This window comes from Phaenicophaeus curvirostris, chromosome 29 (genome assembly GCF_032191515.1).
Source record: "Phaenicophaeus curvirostris isolate KB17595 chromosome 29, BPBGC_Pcur_1.0, whole genome shotgun sequence".
Lineage (NCBI taxonomy): Eukaryota > Metazoa > Chordata > Aves > Cuculiformes > Cuculidae > Phaenicophaeus > Phaenicophaeus curvirostris.
In genome coordinates this window covers 3,777,106-3,794,118 of record NC_091420.1, presented here as the reverse complement: position 1 = coordinate 3,794,118, position 17,013 = coordinate 3,777,106, and the positions used below count along the sequence as shown (strand labels likewise).

Sequence of the window (17,013 nt, the reverse complement as noted above, 5' to 3'; positions counted from 1 at the left end):
GCACGGGAGAGCTCCGGGAGCGAGGTGGGTGCGGGGGGACGACATACAAAAACGGGGCGAAAAACCCAAAATAAAACCAACAAAACAGACGGATTGGCCCGATCGAGGTTTGCCGGAGCCGGTTGGGGTTGGAGGGAGCCGGATTCTTGGCTTCAATTGCCCCGGCGAGCCCTGGCAGCGCCGCGGGGCTCGGTGCCGGCGGTGCCCGCGGCTCCGGGCTGGCTCCGAGCGGGGAGGCCGCGGGTGGGCGAGCGTCGTGGTCACAGCGCGGGGCAGGCGACCTGGTGCCGGAGGCCGTCGTTGCAGATGAGAGCGGCCGCGCGCTCGTCGCCGTCGCCGTGCTGGCACTGCATGTAGCTGATGCCGTGGGGCGAGTAGCCGTGGTGGGCGCAGACGTTGCAGCCGCGCGTCATGGTGCCGCCCGTGCTGCTCCTGCCGGACGAGGGCGACGGCACCGTCAGGGCCAGGAGGAGCCCAACCGGCCTCTGGCGGGGCCAAACGGGGACCCCCGGGGCCCCCCGGTGCGGCTGGAGGGTCCTGGGGGCTCCCAACGCCCGGTCCCCAGGCACCGGCAGCTCCCGGCGGTGCCGGTTGGTGCCCAAACAGAGTGTCCGGCGGCACCCAGGGCTCCCCAGTAATGCCCAGAGCTCCCAGTAATGCCCAGAGATCCCAGTAATGCCCAGAGCTCCCAGTAATGCTCACCAGTGCCCAGTGGGACCCAGCAGTGCCCACAGTGGCACCCAGAGCTTCCCAGTGGTGCCCAGGGCTCCCCAGTAATGCCCAGAGCTCCCCAGTGATCCCCACCAGTGCCCAGTAGGACTCAGCAGCACCCATGGGTGCCCAGTGGCCCCAGTGGCACCTAGAGCTCCCAGTAATGCTCATCAGTGCCCAGTGGCACCCGGCAGCACCCACAGGTGCCCAGTGGCACCCAGTGGCACCCAGAGCTTCCCAGTGGCACCCAGAGTTCCCAGTAACACTCACCAGTGCCCAGTGGCATCCAGCAGCACCCACAGGTGCCCAGTGGCACCCAGAGCTCCCCAGTAACACCCACCAGTGCCCAGTGGCACCCAGCAGTGCCCACAGGTGCCCAGTGGCACCCAGAGCTTCCCAGTGATTCCCAGAACTGCCCGGTAATGCCCACCAGTGCCCAGTGGCACCCAGAGCCCCCAGGCCCCCCCAGAGCCCCCAGTGGCACCCAGAGCTCCCAGTAACACCCACCGGTGCCCAGTGCCCCCCGCTTGGTGCCCGTGGCGCCTCACCGGCAGTCGCTGCAGGCGGGCTGACACTCCTTCTGGCGGTAGCGGCAGATCAGAGCCCAGATGAGGAGCCCGAGAAGGCTGAGGAGCAGGAGGGAGCCCAGGATGGAGCCCACGATGATGCCCGCCTGCCTTCCCCCTGCGGTGGGAGCACAGCCTGTCACCCCCGGCCTCCGCGCCGGCTGCCCCCGGTCCCCGCGGCTCGCGCCGTCGCCGTCCCCCGGCTCCCCGCGGGCACTTACTTGGCGCGAGGTTGATGTTGAGCTGGCAGACGGAGTAGCCCACGCGGTTGGTGACGCGGCACTGGTAGACGCCGCTGTGCACCTTGGTGAGGCTACGGATCAGCAGGTCGCCCGGAGCTCGTCCTGCGACGGGGAGAGACAGACGGCAGCGTCAGCTCCGGAAACGCAGGGATGGGGATGCAGCCAACACGAACCGCGGGTACCCGCAGCCCCGAGCTGGGACCCCGAGCCGCGAGCATCCCCGGCACCCGGTGCAGCCGCGCGGGGAACCCACCTTGGATGGTGCCGGAGGGCAGGTGTCCCCCGCTGTAGCTGTCGGCCAGCTTGGCCCACTGGTAGGCGAGGGGCGAGGCGCCGCCGCGGCTGTAGCAGCGCAGCAGGAGGCTGCTCCCCTCCACCAGCTCCCCCTCGAACCAGCACTGCGGGACCGCCGGCTTCTCTGCACGGGGAGAGGGGAAACGTCGGTGCCGGGGCCACCGAGAGCCACCGAGAGCCACTGGTGAAAGGGTGTCAGGGCTCACCTTGCACGGTGACGATGACCTCGTGCACGGCGATGGTGTTTTTCTTCACGCGGCACTGGTAGGTCCCGGTGTCGGACTCCTGCACGTTGGCCAGGCTGATGGAGGCGTCGTACTGGCTGGGGTCGCTCTGCACGAAGGCCACGCGGTCCTGCAGCCCCGACCCGCTGCCGTAGTCCACGTGGTGGTCGTGGTAGGACAGGAACTGGGGGAGGAAAAGGAGGAGGCTGAGAGGGGGCTGAGAGGGGGCTGAGGAGGGGGACAGGGCGCTGGGATGGTGGATGGGGAGTGGAACGCGCTGCTGGTGCCTGCCTGGCTCTGCCTGCTCCATCCCTGCCTGCTCCGTCCCACCCCTGCCTGCTCCATCCCAGTCCTTCCTTCTCCATCCCACCCCTCCTGCTCCATCCTTCCCTTCCTGCTCCATCCTTGCCCTTCCAGCTCCATCCTATCCCTCCCTGCTCCTTTCCAGCCCTGCCTGGTTCCTCTTATTCCTTCCTGCTTCTTCCCAGCCCTCCCTGCTCTCTCCTATCCCTGCCTGGTCCTTCCCAGCACTGCCTGGTTCCTCATCCCTCCTGCTCCTTCCCAGCCCTTCCAGCTCCATCCCAGCCCTTCCAGCCCTTGCGTGTCCTGCCTGCTCCGCTGGGCTCTGCTGGGTCCTGCCAGCCCTGCGTGTCCTCGTCCGGCTCTGCCGGCTCTGCCGGGCTCCGTCTGGTCCATCCGGCGGGACCAGGCGGGGCTGGGGACACTCACCACTTTCTCGGGGCCGGTTCGCTCAGGTGTGATCTGGATCCACTCGATGCCCAGACCTTGGGGACCGTTGTCTTCGGGGTCGAGGACGTAGGGGCAGCCCAGCTTCACCGAGTCGCCCTTGGCCAGGTACAGCACCTCCCGGCCTTTGCTGTTGATCCTGACGGCCTGGAGAAGAGCTGGGGAGAGAGCGGCACCGTCGCAGCGTGGGGCACCCCAACCCTGCGCCCCAACCCTGAACCCCAATCCTGCACCCCAGCCCCGCGACGCCGCGTCCTGCAGCTCCTGAGCTGCGGGGAGCCGCAACGGGGCACAGATCCACCTGCTGGGGTTGAGCATCTGCAGGGGCTGGATGTCCTGGTGGGTCTGAGAACCCATCGAGCATCCTGGTGGATCTGAGAATCCCTTGAGCATCGTGGTGGGTCTGAGAACCCATCAGATGTCCTGGTGGGTCTGAGAACCCATCGAGCATCCTGGTGGATCTGAGAACCCATCAGATATTCTGAGAACCCATCAGGTGTCCTGGTGGATCTGAGCATCCATCAGATGTCCTGGAGGATCTGAGAACCCATCAAATACCCTGGTGGATCTGAGAATCCCTCAAGCATCCTTGTGGGACTGAGAACCCACCAGATATTCTGACAACCCATCAGGTGTCCTGGTGGATCTGAGAATCCATCAAGCATCCTGGTGGATGTGAGCACCCATCGGGTGTCCCACGAAGCTCCACTGGGACAGGGTGGGCTCAGCCCGGCCGTGGCCAGCCCCAGTTCTGCTGACCGTGGGGCGCATCCCGCACCCCGCGGCGCCTGCTGGTAGGCAGGGTCCCCTCCATCCTCAGCGGGAGCGGGTCCGGGATCCATCGCTCCTACCTGGCATGAGCCCCAGGAGCAGGAGCAGGCTGGCGCCGTGCCCTGCCATGCCGCTGCCGTGCCGGAGAGAGGAGGAGTGGGAGCGGAGGGTGCTCCGAGGCGACGAGGCAGCAGCCTGGCGTGGGGCTGCTTTTACATGCTGGGCCGGGGCGCTCCTCCCTGTGGGGCGGATGCCTTTGGGATGACTGAGTGGCTCCAAGCTGTGCGTGAGCGATGCCGCCCTGCTGCGCTCCCTACCCACTAATTAAGCATCTCCGTGCCATGGGCTCCCATCCAGCCAGAGCCGGGCCGGGGGCACCGCGGGCGCCCGGAGCCGTCCGAGGGCATCGGAGAGGGTCCTGGACCTCATGGTGCCCGCTGGCTGCTGGTCCAGCGTGGCCCTTTTCCAGTGTGAAGAGGCCACCTAGGACCCCGTGGGAGCAGTCCCAGCGTAGCTGAGCGCATGGAGATGCCAACTTGGCCCCATGCAGGTCCCCAAAGGTCTTGAGGCAGGACTTGGGACAACTGGAAGAGCTTAAAGGTGTGGTTTGACTGGGGACTTAAGCTACAGATCCCTCCTCCAGTCCTGCCCCTCAATGAGCGGGCGCAGCGATGCCTCTGAGGGGACAGCGGCTCCCACCAAACCCATACTGGTGGCACTGGTGGGATACAGAGCCGGGGGACCTGGCCGGGGCACCAGCCCATGGATCGACTCATGGGAACATGGAGCAGGGGTGGCACAACCCCAGCCTCGCTCAGCGCAGCGGAGGGGACAAGCAGGGCAGCTGGAGGAGGCTGGGACAGCAGAGGGGAGGAGGAGAGGAGGCAAAACCTGCTGGGGTTTGAAGGCAGGAGGTCAGAATAGGGATGCTCCACAGCCAACGGACAGGGATGCACGGCAGCTGCCTGAAGAGTTGGGACAAGGATGCTCAGACGCAGATGGCAGAGCAGGGGCAGGGATGGTCAGCAGCACAGGTGGGACAGGGATGCTCGACAGTGGTTGGAGGAGCTGGGATAGGGATGCTCGGCCATGGATGGAGGAGTTGGGACAGGGATGCTCGGCAGCGGATGGAGAAGCTGGGATAGGGATGCTCGGCAGCGGATGGAGGAGCTGGGATAGGGATGCTCAGCAGTGGATGGAGGAGCTGGGATAGGGATGCTCGGCAGCGGATGGAGGAGCTGGGATAGGGATGCTCGGCCATGGATGGAGGAGCTGGGATAGGGATGCTCGGCAGCGGATGGAGGAACCACACAAGGGCTGTTTGTGGCCCTGGGAAGCGGCGGCCGCGTTCCCTGGCAGGGCTGGGCTGTCCCTCCCTGGCTGCTCGGGTGCAGCTTGTCTGGCCCGTGTCCGGCTGCTCCGTGCCCCTGGGCGCTGCTCCGCACGCTGCAGCTTTCCCGGCCGCGACTGCCCCAGCCAGCTCGGCAGCACCGCCCGGCCGGTCCCAAACCCTCCCCGGGGCCAAGAGCTGCTCCATTTACTGGCCCCGAGCTGAGCTCACCGCTGCTGGTTAACCCTCCCCGACCAGCGCCGGGCACCGGGCTCAGTGCCGCACGTGCTCGGCCGCGTCTGGGACCTCGGTGCGGGTCTGGCCCAAGGGCAGCTTCGATGCGGCGAGGCCGATGGCGCCGCGATGGGTCCGGGGCTCACTGGGGCTCTGGCCAGTGACTCCTGCGTTCCTGCTCCTGCAGGAAGGGTGGAGGAGATGCTCCACCTGAGCCACTTGCCTGCTGGGGGTCACAGCGCCCTCGATGCCCCCGCGGCCTCAGAACGCTGGGGTTGAGCCCAGCACAAGGTGGTGGCTGCTCGGTGGGGACCGAGAGGGACACGGAGCGGGGCTGGAGGCACCACAGATGCTTTTTGTGCCGCCTGGCTGAGGACCCAGTGGGTCCAGGGTACGTGGTGGCCGTGAGGGTCTCACTTGAGACTGGGTGGCAGCTGCTGTGCAGCACCAGGAACACCTTCAGCCTCGTGGGGACACAGAGCGGCTGGAGAAGACACCAGGAAGGGATAAACAAGGGATATGGTGCTTCCTCCTCCTTATTTACCAGCCCTGGAACAAGCTCAGGGTTCCAGCAAAGTCCTCTGAGCTGTCCCCTGCCCTGGGCAGTCTCACCTTTGCCGGCTCTCCTTATTTTTCAACTGCTCTGGCAATTAATCAGAGCCACTCCTACGGGATCCCGGCGCTCTGAAGCTGCCAGTCCCTACCCAAACGGATTTGAAATCTTTGCATCATGCTCTGGTCTCTTGGCTCGGCCACAGGGCCCGGAGGTGACACTGCAGGGTGGGAGCAGCTGTGGGCAGCGGGGGCCGAGTGTGCCGAGACAATCCTGCCTGGCTCACAGGGACCCGACCTGAGCGCCTCGCACGGACTGGGAACAGCCCCAGAGGAGGCTACAAGGATGATGTGAGGGCTGGAGAACCTCCTGTACGAGGACAGGCTGAGAGAGTTGGGGTTGTTCAGCCTGGAGAAGAGAAGGCTCCAAGGAGACCTTAGAGCAGCTTCCAGAACCTGAAGGGGCTACAAGAAAGCTGGGGAGGGGGTGTTCACAAAGGCTTGGGGTGATAGGATGAGGGCAATGGGGATAAACTGGAGAGGGGCAGTTTCAAACTGGACATAAGGAAGAATTTCTTCCCTCTGAGGGTGGGGAGGCCCTGGAACAGGTTACCCAGAGCCGTGGTGGCTGCCCCATCCCTGGAGGGGTTCAAGGCCAGGCTGGATGGGGCTTGGAGCCCCTGATCCAGTGGGAGGTGTCCCTGCCCATAGCAAGATGTTGGATGATCTTTGAGGTCCCTTCCAACTCAAACTGTTCCACGGTTCTAAGGAGCCTTTGGGATACTCTGGCTCCCAGGGCAGCTCCCAGCTCGCAAACACAAGGTGACAGAAGGATGAAAGACTCTGTCTGCTCCATAAATGTCTCTGTTGGCAGAAAATTCAGCCTAAGAAAAGCGAAGGCCCTAAGTTGCTGGGGAACTGGAGCTCTGCTCCTCATGGGGCTGAGCTTGCTTGGATCCCAGCTCTCCGCTCCAGCGGGGTGCAGTACTTGTCCAGAATGCCGCAGGCTCTGCAGAGGAAAGAAGAGTGTTAGGACCGTGGCCCAGGAGCAGATTCTGTTTGGAGGATCCACAGGAACCTCTGAGGTGGCCCCAGGGGTCAGGAGATGGTGGGAAACCAGGAAGGACTTAGGGACAAGGAGAGAAGTAAGCAGGCACTGGAAACCCATCACCTCAGCTCCTCAATCTTCTGTCTCTTGAGCTGGGCGATGCGCTGGCTGCGCTGGCGAGCCTCCTCCTGCAGCCTGCGGCACTCCTCGAAGGCGGCCGCCCGCTCCCGCACCAGCTGCTGCTGCCGCTCCTGCATCTGGCGCCGGATATCGCTGGCGTGGGCGAGCTGCAGGCCTGCCCTCCGCGCCTCCTCCGCCTTCTCCTTCTCTATCTGCTCCCTCTGGGCCCTGGGCGAGAGCTCGGGGTGAATGAAAGGTCCCGTTGCAGCCGGTGCCGGTGCCAACCACCTCCCCGCGAGGCTTCGGCTGGCACCAGAGCCCCGGGCCGTGCCCGCTTGTGGCCACGACAGCCCCCGGCCACCCTCGCCCTTCTCTCAGCCCCCATTTGCCTCGCCAGGAATCACACAGCAGCGTCTCGCTCACCTGAGGATCCTCTCGAAGTCGTTGCGGTCCTGCTGCACCTGCACGGCCATGCGGAGCTCCCGCTGCGTGATCTGCTCCAGGCGGCTGCGATTCAGTTGCTCCTGCAGCTCAGCTCTCTTCCTCGCCGCCTCCTTCTCCTTGCGCCGCCACTCGCGCTCGGCCGCCTCTTGGCTGCGTTTGGCTCTCAGCGCGTCCTGACAGAGGGTGAGAGCGGGGACACTGCAGAGATTCCCTCGGTGGGAGGTGTGGAAGCACCGACCGCGTCCCCGTGGCAGGGTCAGCACTCGTCCAGGACATGGACTCATAGAATACGTTGGGTTGGAAGGGACCTCAAAGCCCACCTAGTTCCAACCTCCCACTAGATCAGGGGCTCCAAGCCCCATCCAACCTGGCCTTGGACACCTCCAGGGATGGGGCAGCCACCACTGGGCAACCTGTTCTAGGGTCTCACCACTCAGAGTGAAGAAATTCCTCCTTATGCCCAGTCTAAATCCACCCCTCTCTATTTTATCCCCATTGCCCCTCATCCTATCACTCCAAGCCTTTGTGAACAGTCCCTCCTCAGCTTTCTTGTTGCCCCTTCAGGTACTGGAAGGTCGCTCTAAGATCCCCTTGGAGCCTTCTCCAGGCTGAACAACCCCAACTCTCTCAGCCTGGCCTCACACAGGAGGTTCTCCAGCCCTCACATCATCCTTGTAGCCTCCTCTGGCCCCACTCCAACAGCTCCATCTCCTTCTTCTGTTGAGGATTCCAGAACTGGACACAATCTTCCAGACGAGGTCTCACCACAGAGGAGCAGAGGGGACAATCCCCTCCCTCCCTGCTGTTCACGCTTCTCTTGATGCAGCCCAGGACATGGGTGGTTTCTGGGCTGTGAGTGCACGTTGCTGGCTCATGTCGAGCTTCTCATCAATCACCCCCAAGTCCTTCTCCTCAGGGCTGCTCTCACATCATCCCCATCCTGGCTAGAAAGCGGTGATTGCCCCAACCCAGGTGCAGGACCGTGTCCTTGGCTTTGTTGAACCTCCTGAGGTTCTCCCAGCCCCACGTCTCCAGCCTGTCCAGGTCCCTCTGGATGACATCCTGTCCTTCCAGTGTGACAACTGCACCCTCAGCCTGGTGTCATCTCCACATGCTGGATCAGGCCTGCAATGCCCTGATGGAGCCACCACATCTAGGGGAGCTTTCGCTTTGCTGGAGTGGCTGCGAGGAAGGTGGTGAGCGAGCGAGCATGGGAGGACATCGCAGGGCAGCAAATTGCTCACCTGCTCTGCCTGGTGGTCCCGGGCCCTCTCCTGCATGGCTCTCAAGCGTGCGATCTCCTTCTCCTTCTCCTGACGGATCCTCTCCTGCTCGGCGTCGAAGGCCGCCTCATGCTCCTGGGCAGGACAGAGCCTCGTGGCAGCTCCCCGAGGTGCCTCCGCTCCTCTGCCAGGGCCACTCAGCCTCCCTCGTTACCATTTTCTGCCTCTGATACTCGAGCACCTGCTCGTCTGCCATCCTCTCCTTCTCCCGTTGCTCCTCCTTCAGCCTCACGTTCTCATCGTTGATGCGTTTAATCTCAGCCTGGATTTTCTTCTGCTGCTCCTGTTTCCGCTCCAGCTCCTGAAAACGGGACAGAGGGTGAGAGGGCGAACGCTGCAGCCCGGAGCGCTGCCTCCGGTCTTCTCCGTGTGCCTTCCAGAGGACCCACCCGCAACGCTCAGCACCTCAGGTCACTTTCTGGAGATGCCTCAACTTCCCCAGGAGACCAGAGCTTTAATTCCACCAGCTGCCACCTCCACACACCCCATGAGACTAATCCAGCCCTTTGCCAAGCTTCCAACAAGGGGGAAACCTCCCTCTGCTCCCCCCAGGTCACTGTTCCCACCTTCAGATCCTCCATCTTCAGTTTCTCCAGGTACTTCAGCATCTTCTGAGCCTCCTGGTGCTGCTGCTCGACTCTCAGAGCGCGCTCCTCTGCGTTCTTCTCAATCTGCTTCACAAGCTCTTGCCTCCCTCTGGAAAGAAGAGAGCGGAAGGTTCCCTCTGGCTCCGTCCCACTCCCAGAATTGGGAACGCCGGCACGGACATCAGGAGGTGCATCTGCTGCCTTGTGGGGCTCACTCCAACCGCTGTGACTGGGAGACGTGCCGTGAAGCCAGAACGGGAAGGACACCTCTGCAGGGAAGAGGGACCCTTTCGCAAACCTGATCAGCTCCTGCTTCCTCCTCTTCTCCAGTCCCTCCTGCATCTCGTTGGCCTTTTTCCTCTCCAGCTCCATCATCGTGGTCAGGCGCTTCTCTTCCTCCTCCAGCTCCCTCGCGATGAGCTGCTTCTCGAGGATCTGAGTGTCGCGGATCATGTTGCACTTGGCACCATGGATCATCTGTGGGGACAACAGGTCTCTGAGCCAGACTTGGCGATGGCAGCAGGGACAGACACACGGACAGGGACGGGGCAAAGGGATGGAGAGGCAGCAGCAAGCAGAGCGGGGTTCAGGGCTCTCGGCAGACCTGGTCCTGCGCAGCCGGGGGATGCTGGGGGAGTTCTTACCTCGCTGAACGCCTTGATCTCATCCTCCTGCTCCATGCGCATCCTGTTCGCCCGCTGCCGCACGTACTGGGCTCGCTCCCGCGCCTCCTCCTCCAGCTCACTCAGCTTCTCTGCCTTCTGCTGCAGGAGAGCCTTGCGCTTCGCCTCACTCTTGCGCTCCCTCACCAGCTCCTGAGGGGACAGGCTGGGCTGCCAAAAGCTGGACCCCTCCGGAGCCATGTGGCACGGAGACGAGGGGCACAGGGGGCTCCTCCAGCCTCGTCCTATCGAGGAGGCCCCCGCCAGCATCTTCACAGGCTCCCAGAAATTCAGAAGCTTCATCCCAGCTGCACGGGCAAGCAGCACGGGATTCGCTCCCCACCCATGGGCTGAACAGCCCTCCCCGGGCTGGGGATCAGCCGAGGGGTGAGATACACGGCCCCTGCCCACTGCTCAGCCGCGACGGGTGGCTGGAATGAGGGCAAAGAGGGATGGAGGTGGTGGCCTGGCTCTGATCCCCAAGGGGGGCTCTGCCCGGGGACATCTGCCTCCTCCTGTGGCCCAGGACCTGTTGGCAAGGAGGGAAGAAGGGGATAGGAGGGAGAATGCCTACGAGAGCAGCTTCCTTCTCTGCTTTGAGGGCTGCCAGCCTGGCTTTACGCTCCTCCGTGGTCAGGACTCGAGCCGATTCCTTGATGCGCCGGAGATCCTCCTGACGGATAATGAGGGACGCTGGCGGGTTCTCTGCGGGGATGCTGGTGGGACGGGGAACGGGGTGCAGAGAGAGAGCAGTCAGCGATACGGGATCCCAGCAGCTCTCCCAGTTCCCTGTCCCTGCCCGGCCGTGGCTCCTGCTTGGGTTGCCCACAGCAGGGATGGTTCGGTGCTGGGAGCATCGCAGGGAGCTCCTGAGCCACGGGCAGAGGGGTAGGAAGAACCAGAGCGAGCAGTGATGCTCAGCAGGGTGGGTAGGAGCCTCCTGCAAAATCCCTAACCCACCCAGCACAGGTCCAGTCAGCCCAGTAAAGAAAACACAGAAGGTATTTCAGTTCAGCTTGACTTTCCCAGTCTCATTTGGGAAGAACCTGACCAGAGCTGTGACCCCTTTTCCAGGGGGACGCTCACCCCTGTCCCCCAGACGGACTCTTGTGCCGATCGGAACCTCTGTTCCCTGCAGAACTTGGGGAGCAAAGCTGCCTTTTCGCTTTTTTAATGACACTCGGGCTGCTCCGGCTCCAGACCTGCAGAGCTCGAGCTCAGCTCCGCAGCCCCAGGAATCCACACGGCTCCATCTGCGGATGAGGAAACGCATCCCCGGAGCTGCCCAGACACGGAGCACCCTCTCCCCTCTCTGTCTCCCCAGGACACTGCCCGTGACTCACGCTGCGGTTTAGAGGAAAACACCGAAGCTCCTGGTGCCCCCATTTCCCCACTTGTAAAAATGCGGATAATAACACGGGGCTGTTTTCCAGGGGAGTTGTAAAGGAGTTAATTACTCTTTGTATTACTCAGATACCATGGTGACGCGTGGGGTGCAGGAGCATATATTAACCAAATGCACAGCACTTTGAAGATGTTCGGGACTAAGAATTTACTCATTATTATTGTGTGTCACCTTTCATCCACCCTGGTGAATAGGAACAGATACCTGCATAATGATCGCTCCCGAGCTGCATCACAGCATCGGATTCCAGGACGCTTTAAAGAGTGGCTAATGGTGACCACAGCACTAATAAAGGTAATGACACAGTGGCCACTGCTTCGGCCGGCTCAGGCTCTGGTTGACCAGCCTGGGATGTCTAGGGCCTGATTTTCAGGAATTAAACCAGCACAAACAGTTTCCATCAGCTTCAGCTGGAGCTGTGACCCCGCGGCGTAGCCGGACCTGGGCCCTCAGCTTTGGCCGAGGGGAAATCGGATGAGAAGGTCAGAGAATCATGGAATAGTTTGGGTTGGAAAGGACCTCAAAGCCCATCCAGTCCCACCCCCTGCCACGGGCAGGGACACCTCCCACTGGATCAGGGGCTCCAAGCCCCATCCAACCTGGCCTTGAACCCCTCCAGGGATGGGGCAGCCACCCCTGCCCTGGGCAACCTGGGCCAGGGTCTCACCATCATCATCATGAAGAAATTCCTCCTTATGCCCAGTATAAATCTGCCCCTCTCCAATTTATCCCCATTGCCCCTCATCCTATCACACCAAGCCTTTGGGAACAGCCCCTCCCCAGCTTTCTTGTAGCCCCTTCAGGCACTGGAAGCTGCTCTAAGGTCTCCTCAGAGCCTTCTCTTCTCCAGGCTGAACAAGCCCAACTCTCTCAGCCTGTCCTCACACAGGAGGTTCTCCAGCCCTCGCACCATCCTTGTAGCCTCCTCTTTTCCAACAGCTCCATCTCCTCCTTCTGCTGAGGATTCCACCAGCTTCAGCTGGAGCTGTGGCCCCGCAGCACATCTGGACCCTCGCCTCCACCTTCAGCCGTGGGGAAATCGCACGGGAAGATCCTGGTCCTGCACCCCGGGCCGTTCCCCTCCCCTCAGCCCCCAGCCCCGACCCTCCAGGGGTGGCTGCCGCGTTTTACAGGGTGCAAGAGCTTTTTACGGGGTGCAAGGGCTTTGCATGGAGTTCAAAACAGGAAGCAAGGTTGGAACTGGGTGATCTTTAAGGTTCCTTCCAACCCAAACTACTCTACGATTCCATAAACCTGGCCACCCAGCGACAACTGCAAGGAAAAACTTAGGGAGGTCAAAATGAGGCTAAATTGGAGCTGACCGGGATAATGGCCCTATTCCCGTCTGCGTGCTGCAGGCTTTTAACGAGGTGTAGTAATTAACGCCAGGGTTCTTAGAGTTCAGCCTTGCTCATAACACATCCCTGCAGAGCCAGGCTCGGCTCGGGCTGCGCAGGGGCTGGTGGAGGCTCCACTGCCTTTCTCACACGGGTTTTTTTCTGTTCCAGGGCACGGGATGCAGCGTTTGGTACGGGGCGAGGGCAGATGCCACCTGCACCCAGCCCGTGGGAGCTCGTCTGGCTGCTGAGAAGGCTTTTTGTTGCTTTTTTTTACTGGTTCTTCGGGTGATTCAGTGTCTGTGTAAAACACCCAGTGCTCAGCGCTCGCTGGCCCCAGGCGCAACGGCCGCGCTGCCCATGCCTGCTCCCCAAAATCATGGAATCGTTTGGGTTGGGAGGGAGCTTAAAGATCATCTAGTTCCAACCCATCTGCCACGGGCAGGGACAGGCGGGTGTCCAAGCAAACTGTGGGACAAGCTCGGTGCAGGGAGGTGCCTGTGAGAGACACGCGGAGCCCGAAAGCCCCACAGAGCTCCTCATCCCCTCGGACTTACACGAGGTCGCGGACGTGGTCCTTGGTGATGATACGGATGGTCTCGGGCTTGTGCCCATCGGTGGGAGGGACGTTGGGGGCTGTCTGAACATCTCGAAGGATCACGATGGGGCTGTCAGAGGGCAACTGCTGCAGGTTCTACAAGAAAGAATGGGGTTTCCTACAGCTTTCCTGCCAACACCCCGTGCCCAGCTCTCTGTCCCTGGCTCCCGGGCACAGAGGGGCTCCAAGAATGAGAGGTCGCAGGCTCCCACGATGCTTTCTGGTGAATACACTCCAGCAGCACCAAGAGCAGTGAAGTCTGGGCACGGGAAGGGCTCTTTCCCTCAGGAGACACAGCTCTAAGGGCTGAGAGAACCAAATTGGAATCACAGAATTGTTTGTGTTGGAAGGGACCTTAAAGATCGTCCAGTTCCAACTCCCTGCCATGGGCAGGGACACCTCCCACTGCATCAGGGGCTCCAAGCTCCATCCAGCCTGGCCTTGAACATCTCAAGGGATGGAGAATCCTCCCACACCAGCCAGGCTGAGGCTGGTCTCTCTGCTCCAGCCAAGGCTGCCATCTAGTGAGTGTCCCAAGCTGTGGGGTGACGAGAGATTCCACCCTGCGTGGGAGCCACTGAGGGATGGGAGCAGCCAAGGGGTGTTCTGAACACGCGTGGAGCCCCACAGGAACCACCAGCCCTTGAATCACAGAACAGTTTGGGTTGGAAGGGACCTCAAAGATCATCCAACATCTTGCCACAGGCAGGGACACCTCCCACTGCATCAGGGGCTCCAAGCCCCATCCAACCTGGCCTTGAACCCCTCCAGGGATGGGGCAGCCACAACTTCCCTGGGAAACCTGTTCCAGGGCCTCCACACCCTCAGAGGGAAGAAATTCTTCCTTATATCAAGCCTAAATCTGCCCCTCTCCAGTTTATACCTGTTCCCCTTCATCCTATCCCCACAAGCCTTTGAAAACAGCCCCTCCCCAGCTTTCTTGTAGCCCCTTCAGGCACTGGAAGCTGCTCTAAGTTCTCCTTGGAGCCTTCTCTTCTCCAGGCTGAACAACCCCAACTCTCTCAGCCTGTCCTCACACAGGAGGTTCTCCAGCCCTCACATCATCCTTGTAGCCTCCTCTGGCCCTGCTCCAACAGCTCCATCTCCTTCTTCTGTTGAGGATTCCAGACCTGGACACAATCCTCCAGATGAGGTCTCACCAGAGAGGAGCAGAGGGGACAATCCCCTCCCTCCCTGCTGTTCACGCTTCTCTCGATGCAGCCCAGGTTGGTTCCTGGGATTCAAGCGCGCGCTGTGGGCTCATGTCGAGCTCCTCATCAACCAGCCCCCAAGTCCTTCTCTGCAGGGCTGAGGGGTCCCTGATGGGCAGGACTAGGAATCCTGTCCTCCTGGGAAAGCAACCCCGTGGTTTGGAGAAGGCACTGGTTTGCAGAGCGATCCCCCAGCAACCGAGGGGGTCAGCCCAAGTCCAGGGTCAGCTCCCCGGGTCCACCCACTGTGCAGGTTTCCCAGGAAAATCCCCACCCAGGCCAGGGAACGGCAAGAGTGGATCCAAGGGATACACAGGCGTGCGCTTTCCCTGATTTGTTCGGCTCTGAAACCCGGAGCGACGGCTGGAAGGGATCCGTGCAGTCGGCCGGACGCTGAGGGCTCCCTGGGAACGCGCTGCTGGCAGCATTTCCATTTTACGGACCCGCAGCGGTTCCATTTCATGCGTCTGCTGACCCAGCACCACGGGCTCCCCCACAACCTGGGGAAGGTGGCACCGGAGCGGCTCCCCTGTGCCACGGGCCCCAGGTAGGAGCTGTTGAATCAAGGGGTTTGGCCCTGAAACACCCGTGTAAACACAGATAACGGCGTTATCTGCCGCAGCTTCTTGTCCCCAAAGCCAGGAGAGCTCCTAGGAGTCGAGTCATAGAATGGTTTAAGTTGGAAGAAACCTTAAAGATCCAGTCCCACCCCTGCCATGGGCAGGGACACCTCCCACTGGATCAGGGGCTCCAAGCCCCATCCAACCTGGCCTTGAACCCCTCCAGGGATGGGGCAGCCACCCCTGCTCTGGGGAACCTCTTCCAGTGCCTTCCCAGGCATCGACTAATCGTCATTACACGCTTCCTTCCACTCCCCTGGTTTTGGCAAGCGCCTTCGGACGGAGCTGTGGCAGCAGATAAGACCCAGGCGAGGGAATCGCAGCTGCGAACGCCGGCTCTGCGAGGAACGAATGCATCGGACGCGGCGCGATCCCTGTGGGAATCTCCCACCCCACCTCCCGGTGTTTTATCTGAGATGGGATGGGTCAAATTCCAGCAGCATCCAGCCTGGCCCTTGTACCTCCAGCCTCGCCGGAATGGCGTGAAGGGTGGGGAGAGCCAACGGCTGAGCCATAAAACCATCCAGGGCCAAGAACGGAGGCGGGGGAAGCTGGAAAACATCACCCTCTGCCCCCTTCGCCTGGAAAACACCATCGTCCAGCGGCTGGAGCTCTGTCCTGGGATCTCCCGCAGGACCCGAGGGACGAGAATGGAGGAAATGAGCCTTTTCCTTACAAGACCAGAGAGGAAGGAGCTGCCGCTTGCTGTTCATCTCCTTGTTCCGCGGCCAGGGCACTGAGCCAGGAGGTCAGGGACCTCTGCGATCCCGCCTCGTCTCCAAGGGGATCGGCTTCGGAGCTCCCGATGGGAGCCGGAATTCATCAGCAATGAGCTGCTCTGGAAGCTTCCAGCGCCTGCTCCGAGGACTCACTCTGCACCACGAGCCGTCAACCACACAGACCCCACCTCCTGCACCTCCTTTGCCTCAATAATTAACTAATTACCCTGGTTCAAGGGCAGAGGCTCAGGTGGTCTCAGCTCCTGGGAGGCTGGGGTGGATTTTGTGCCTTCCCAGAGAAAAAGGGATGTTGGGGTCCCTGAGCGAGGCTAAAAATGGGGAGCACAGGGGTGGGAGAGCTGAGGGCGACCCTGGAGCTGGGGGGGGGCACCGGGACCCGCGACCCTTGGGACTCTGGAGCTGGGGGGGGGCACCGGGACCCCCGACCCTTGGGACCCTGGGGCTGGGGGGGGGCACCGGGACCCCCGACCCTTGGGACCCTGGGGCTGGGGGGGGGCACCAGCTCCTACATTCAGAGCTCTGGGACTGGGGGGCACCGAGTCCCCTGGCACTTGGAGCTCTGGGGCTGGGGGCACCGGGACCCCCGTTGCTCGGAGCCCCAGGGCTGGGGGGGGGGGCACCGGGACCCCCGTTGCTCGGAGCCCCAGGGCTGGGGGGGGGGGCACCGGGACCCCCGTTGCTCGGAGTCCCAGGGCTGGGGGGGGGGGGCACCGGGACCCCCGTTGCTCGGAGCCCCAGGGCTGGGGGGGGGGGGCACCGGGACCCCCGTTGCTCGGAGCCCCAGGGCTGGGGGGGGGGGGGCACCGGGACCCCCGTTGCTCGGAGCCCCAGGGCTGGGGGGGGGGGGGGGCACCGGGACCCCCGTTGCTCGGAGCCCCAGGGCTGGGGGCGGGGGCACCGGGACCCCCGTTGCTCAGGGCCCCAGGGCTGGGGGGGGCACCGGGACCCCGGGGGCTGGGAAGGTCCCTGCTGCCGCGTCCCCCCCGCGCTGCTCGCAGCCCCCGGTGCCCCCTTACCCGTGGCTCCGCGAACAGCGTCTCGTCCAGCGCGGGGCCCCGGTGGCTCCGCCGGTAGCGGCGGCGGGGGAGGGCGGCGGGCTGCCGGGGGTGGGAGGAACCATGAGCCGGGGGAGCGGGGACCCGGGGGGACCCCGGGGAGGAGGCGCTCACCATCCCGCCGGCCGTCGCCATGGCAACGCGTCCGCGCGGCCGTTCGCGGCGCGGGAAGAGGACGTAGCCACGCCCCCTAGGCGGGCGCAGCCAATCAGAGCCGTGTCCCTCCACTCTG

General features: G+C 62.8%; 2 protein-coding genes across 6 annotated transcripts; both read right to left on the bottom strand.

The window, feature by feature from the left end:
- Positions 1-217: 217 nt before the first annotated feature.
- VSIG8 (V-set and immunoglobulin domain containing 8) lies at positions 218-8,902 on the bottom strand. Of its 4 annotated transcripts, none has more exons than XM_069878832.1 (8): positions 8,898-8,902; positions 3,636-3,685; positions 2,767-2,942; positions 2,020-2,221; positions 1,773-1,937; positions 1,499-1,621; positions 1,260-1,413; positions 218-432 (listed from the first exon to the last, which is right to left on the bottom strand). In XM_069878832.1, exons 2-8 carry the CDS (start codon positions 3,682-3,684, stop codon positions 261-263), a joined length of 1,041 nt encoding a protein of 346 aa, XP_069734933.1. In that variant the 5' UTR covers position 3,685; positions 8,898-8,902; the 3' UTR covers positions 218-260. The 4 variants fall into 4 exon arrangements, with proteins under 4 accessions (XP_069734933.1, XP_069734932.1, XP_069734931.1 ...); XM_069878831.1 differs by lacking the exon at positions 8,898-8,902 and adding an exon at positions 4,999-5,002; XM_069878830.1 differs by lacking the exon at positions 8,898-8,902 and having other exon boundaries at positions 3,636-3,689.
- CFAP45 (cilia and flagella associated protein 45) lies at positions 6,506-16,908 on the bottom strand. Of its 2 annotated transcripts, XM_069878757.1 has the most exons (11): positions 16,743-16,908; positions 13,115-13,251; positions 10,390-10,531; positions 9,798-9,968; positions 9,452-9,630; positions 9,133-9,262; positions 8,721-8,867; positions 8,528-8,641; positions 7,263-7,456; positions 6,843-7,067; positions 6,506-6,680 (listed from the first exon to the last, which is right to left on the bottom strand). In XM_069878757.1, the coding sequence occupies exons 1-11, from the start codon at positions 16,896-16,898 to the stop codon at positions 6,605-6,607; spliced, it is 1,671 nt and encodes a 556-aa protein (XP_069734858.1). In that variant the 5' UTR covers positions 16,899-16,908; the 3' UTR covers positions 6,506-6,604. The 2 variants fall into 2 exon arrangements, with proteins under 2 accessions (XP_069734858.1, XP_069734859.1); XM_069878758.1 differs by lacking the exon at positions 16,743-16,908 and having other exon boundaries at positions 6,507-6,680; positions 13,117-13,172.
- Positions 16,909-17,013: the final 105 nt, after the last annotated feature.

Bases quoted from the DNA above. Each gene is read 5' to 3' on its own strand.
- VSIG8 (XM_069878832.1), bottom strand. From the start codon at position 3,684: ATGGCAGGGCACGGCGCCAGCCTGCTCCTGCTCCTGGGGCTCATGCCA. The intron at 1,938-2,019 runs GTGAGCCCTGAC...CTCCCCGTGCAG, and splicing joins GGTCATCGTCACCGTGCAAG to AGAAGCCGGCGGTCCCGCAG. The intron at 433-1,259 runs GTGAGGCGCCAC...CTCGTCCGGCAG, and splicing joins CCCGCCTGCAGCGACTGCCG to GAGCAGCACGGGCGGCACCA.
- CFAP45 (XM_069878757.1), bottom strand. From the start codon at position 16,898: ATGGTGAGCGCCTCCTCCCCGGGGTCCCCCCGGGTCCCCGCTCCCCCG. The intron at 9,631-9,797 runs GTAAGAACTCCC...TTGTCCCCACAG, and splicing joins AGATCAAGGCGTTCAGCGAG to ATGATCCATGGTGCCAAGTG. The intron at 7,068-7,262 runs GTGAGCGAGACG...GCTCTCGCCCAG, and splicing joins GACTTCGAGAGGATCCTCAG to GGCCCAGAGGGAGCAGATAG.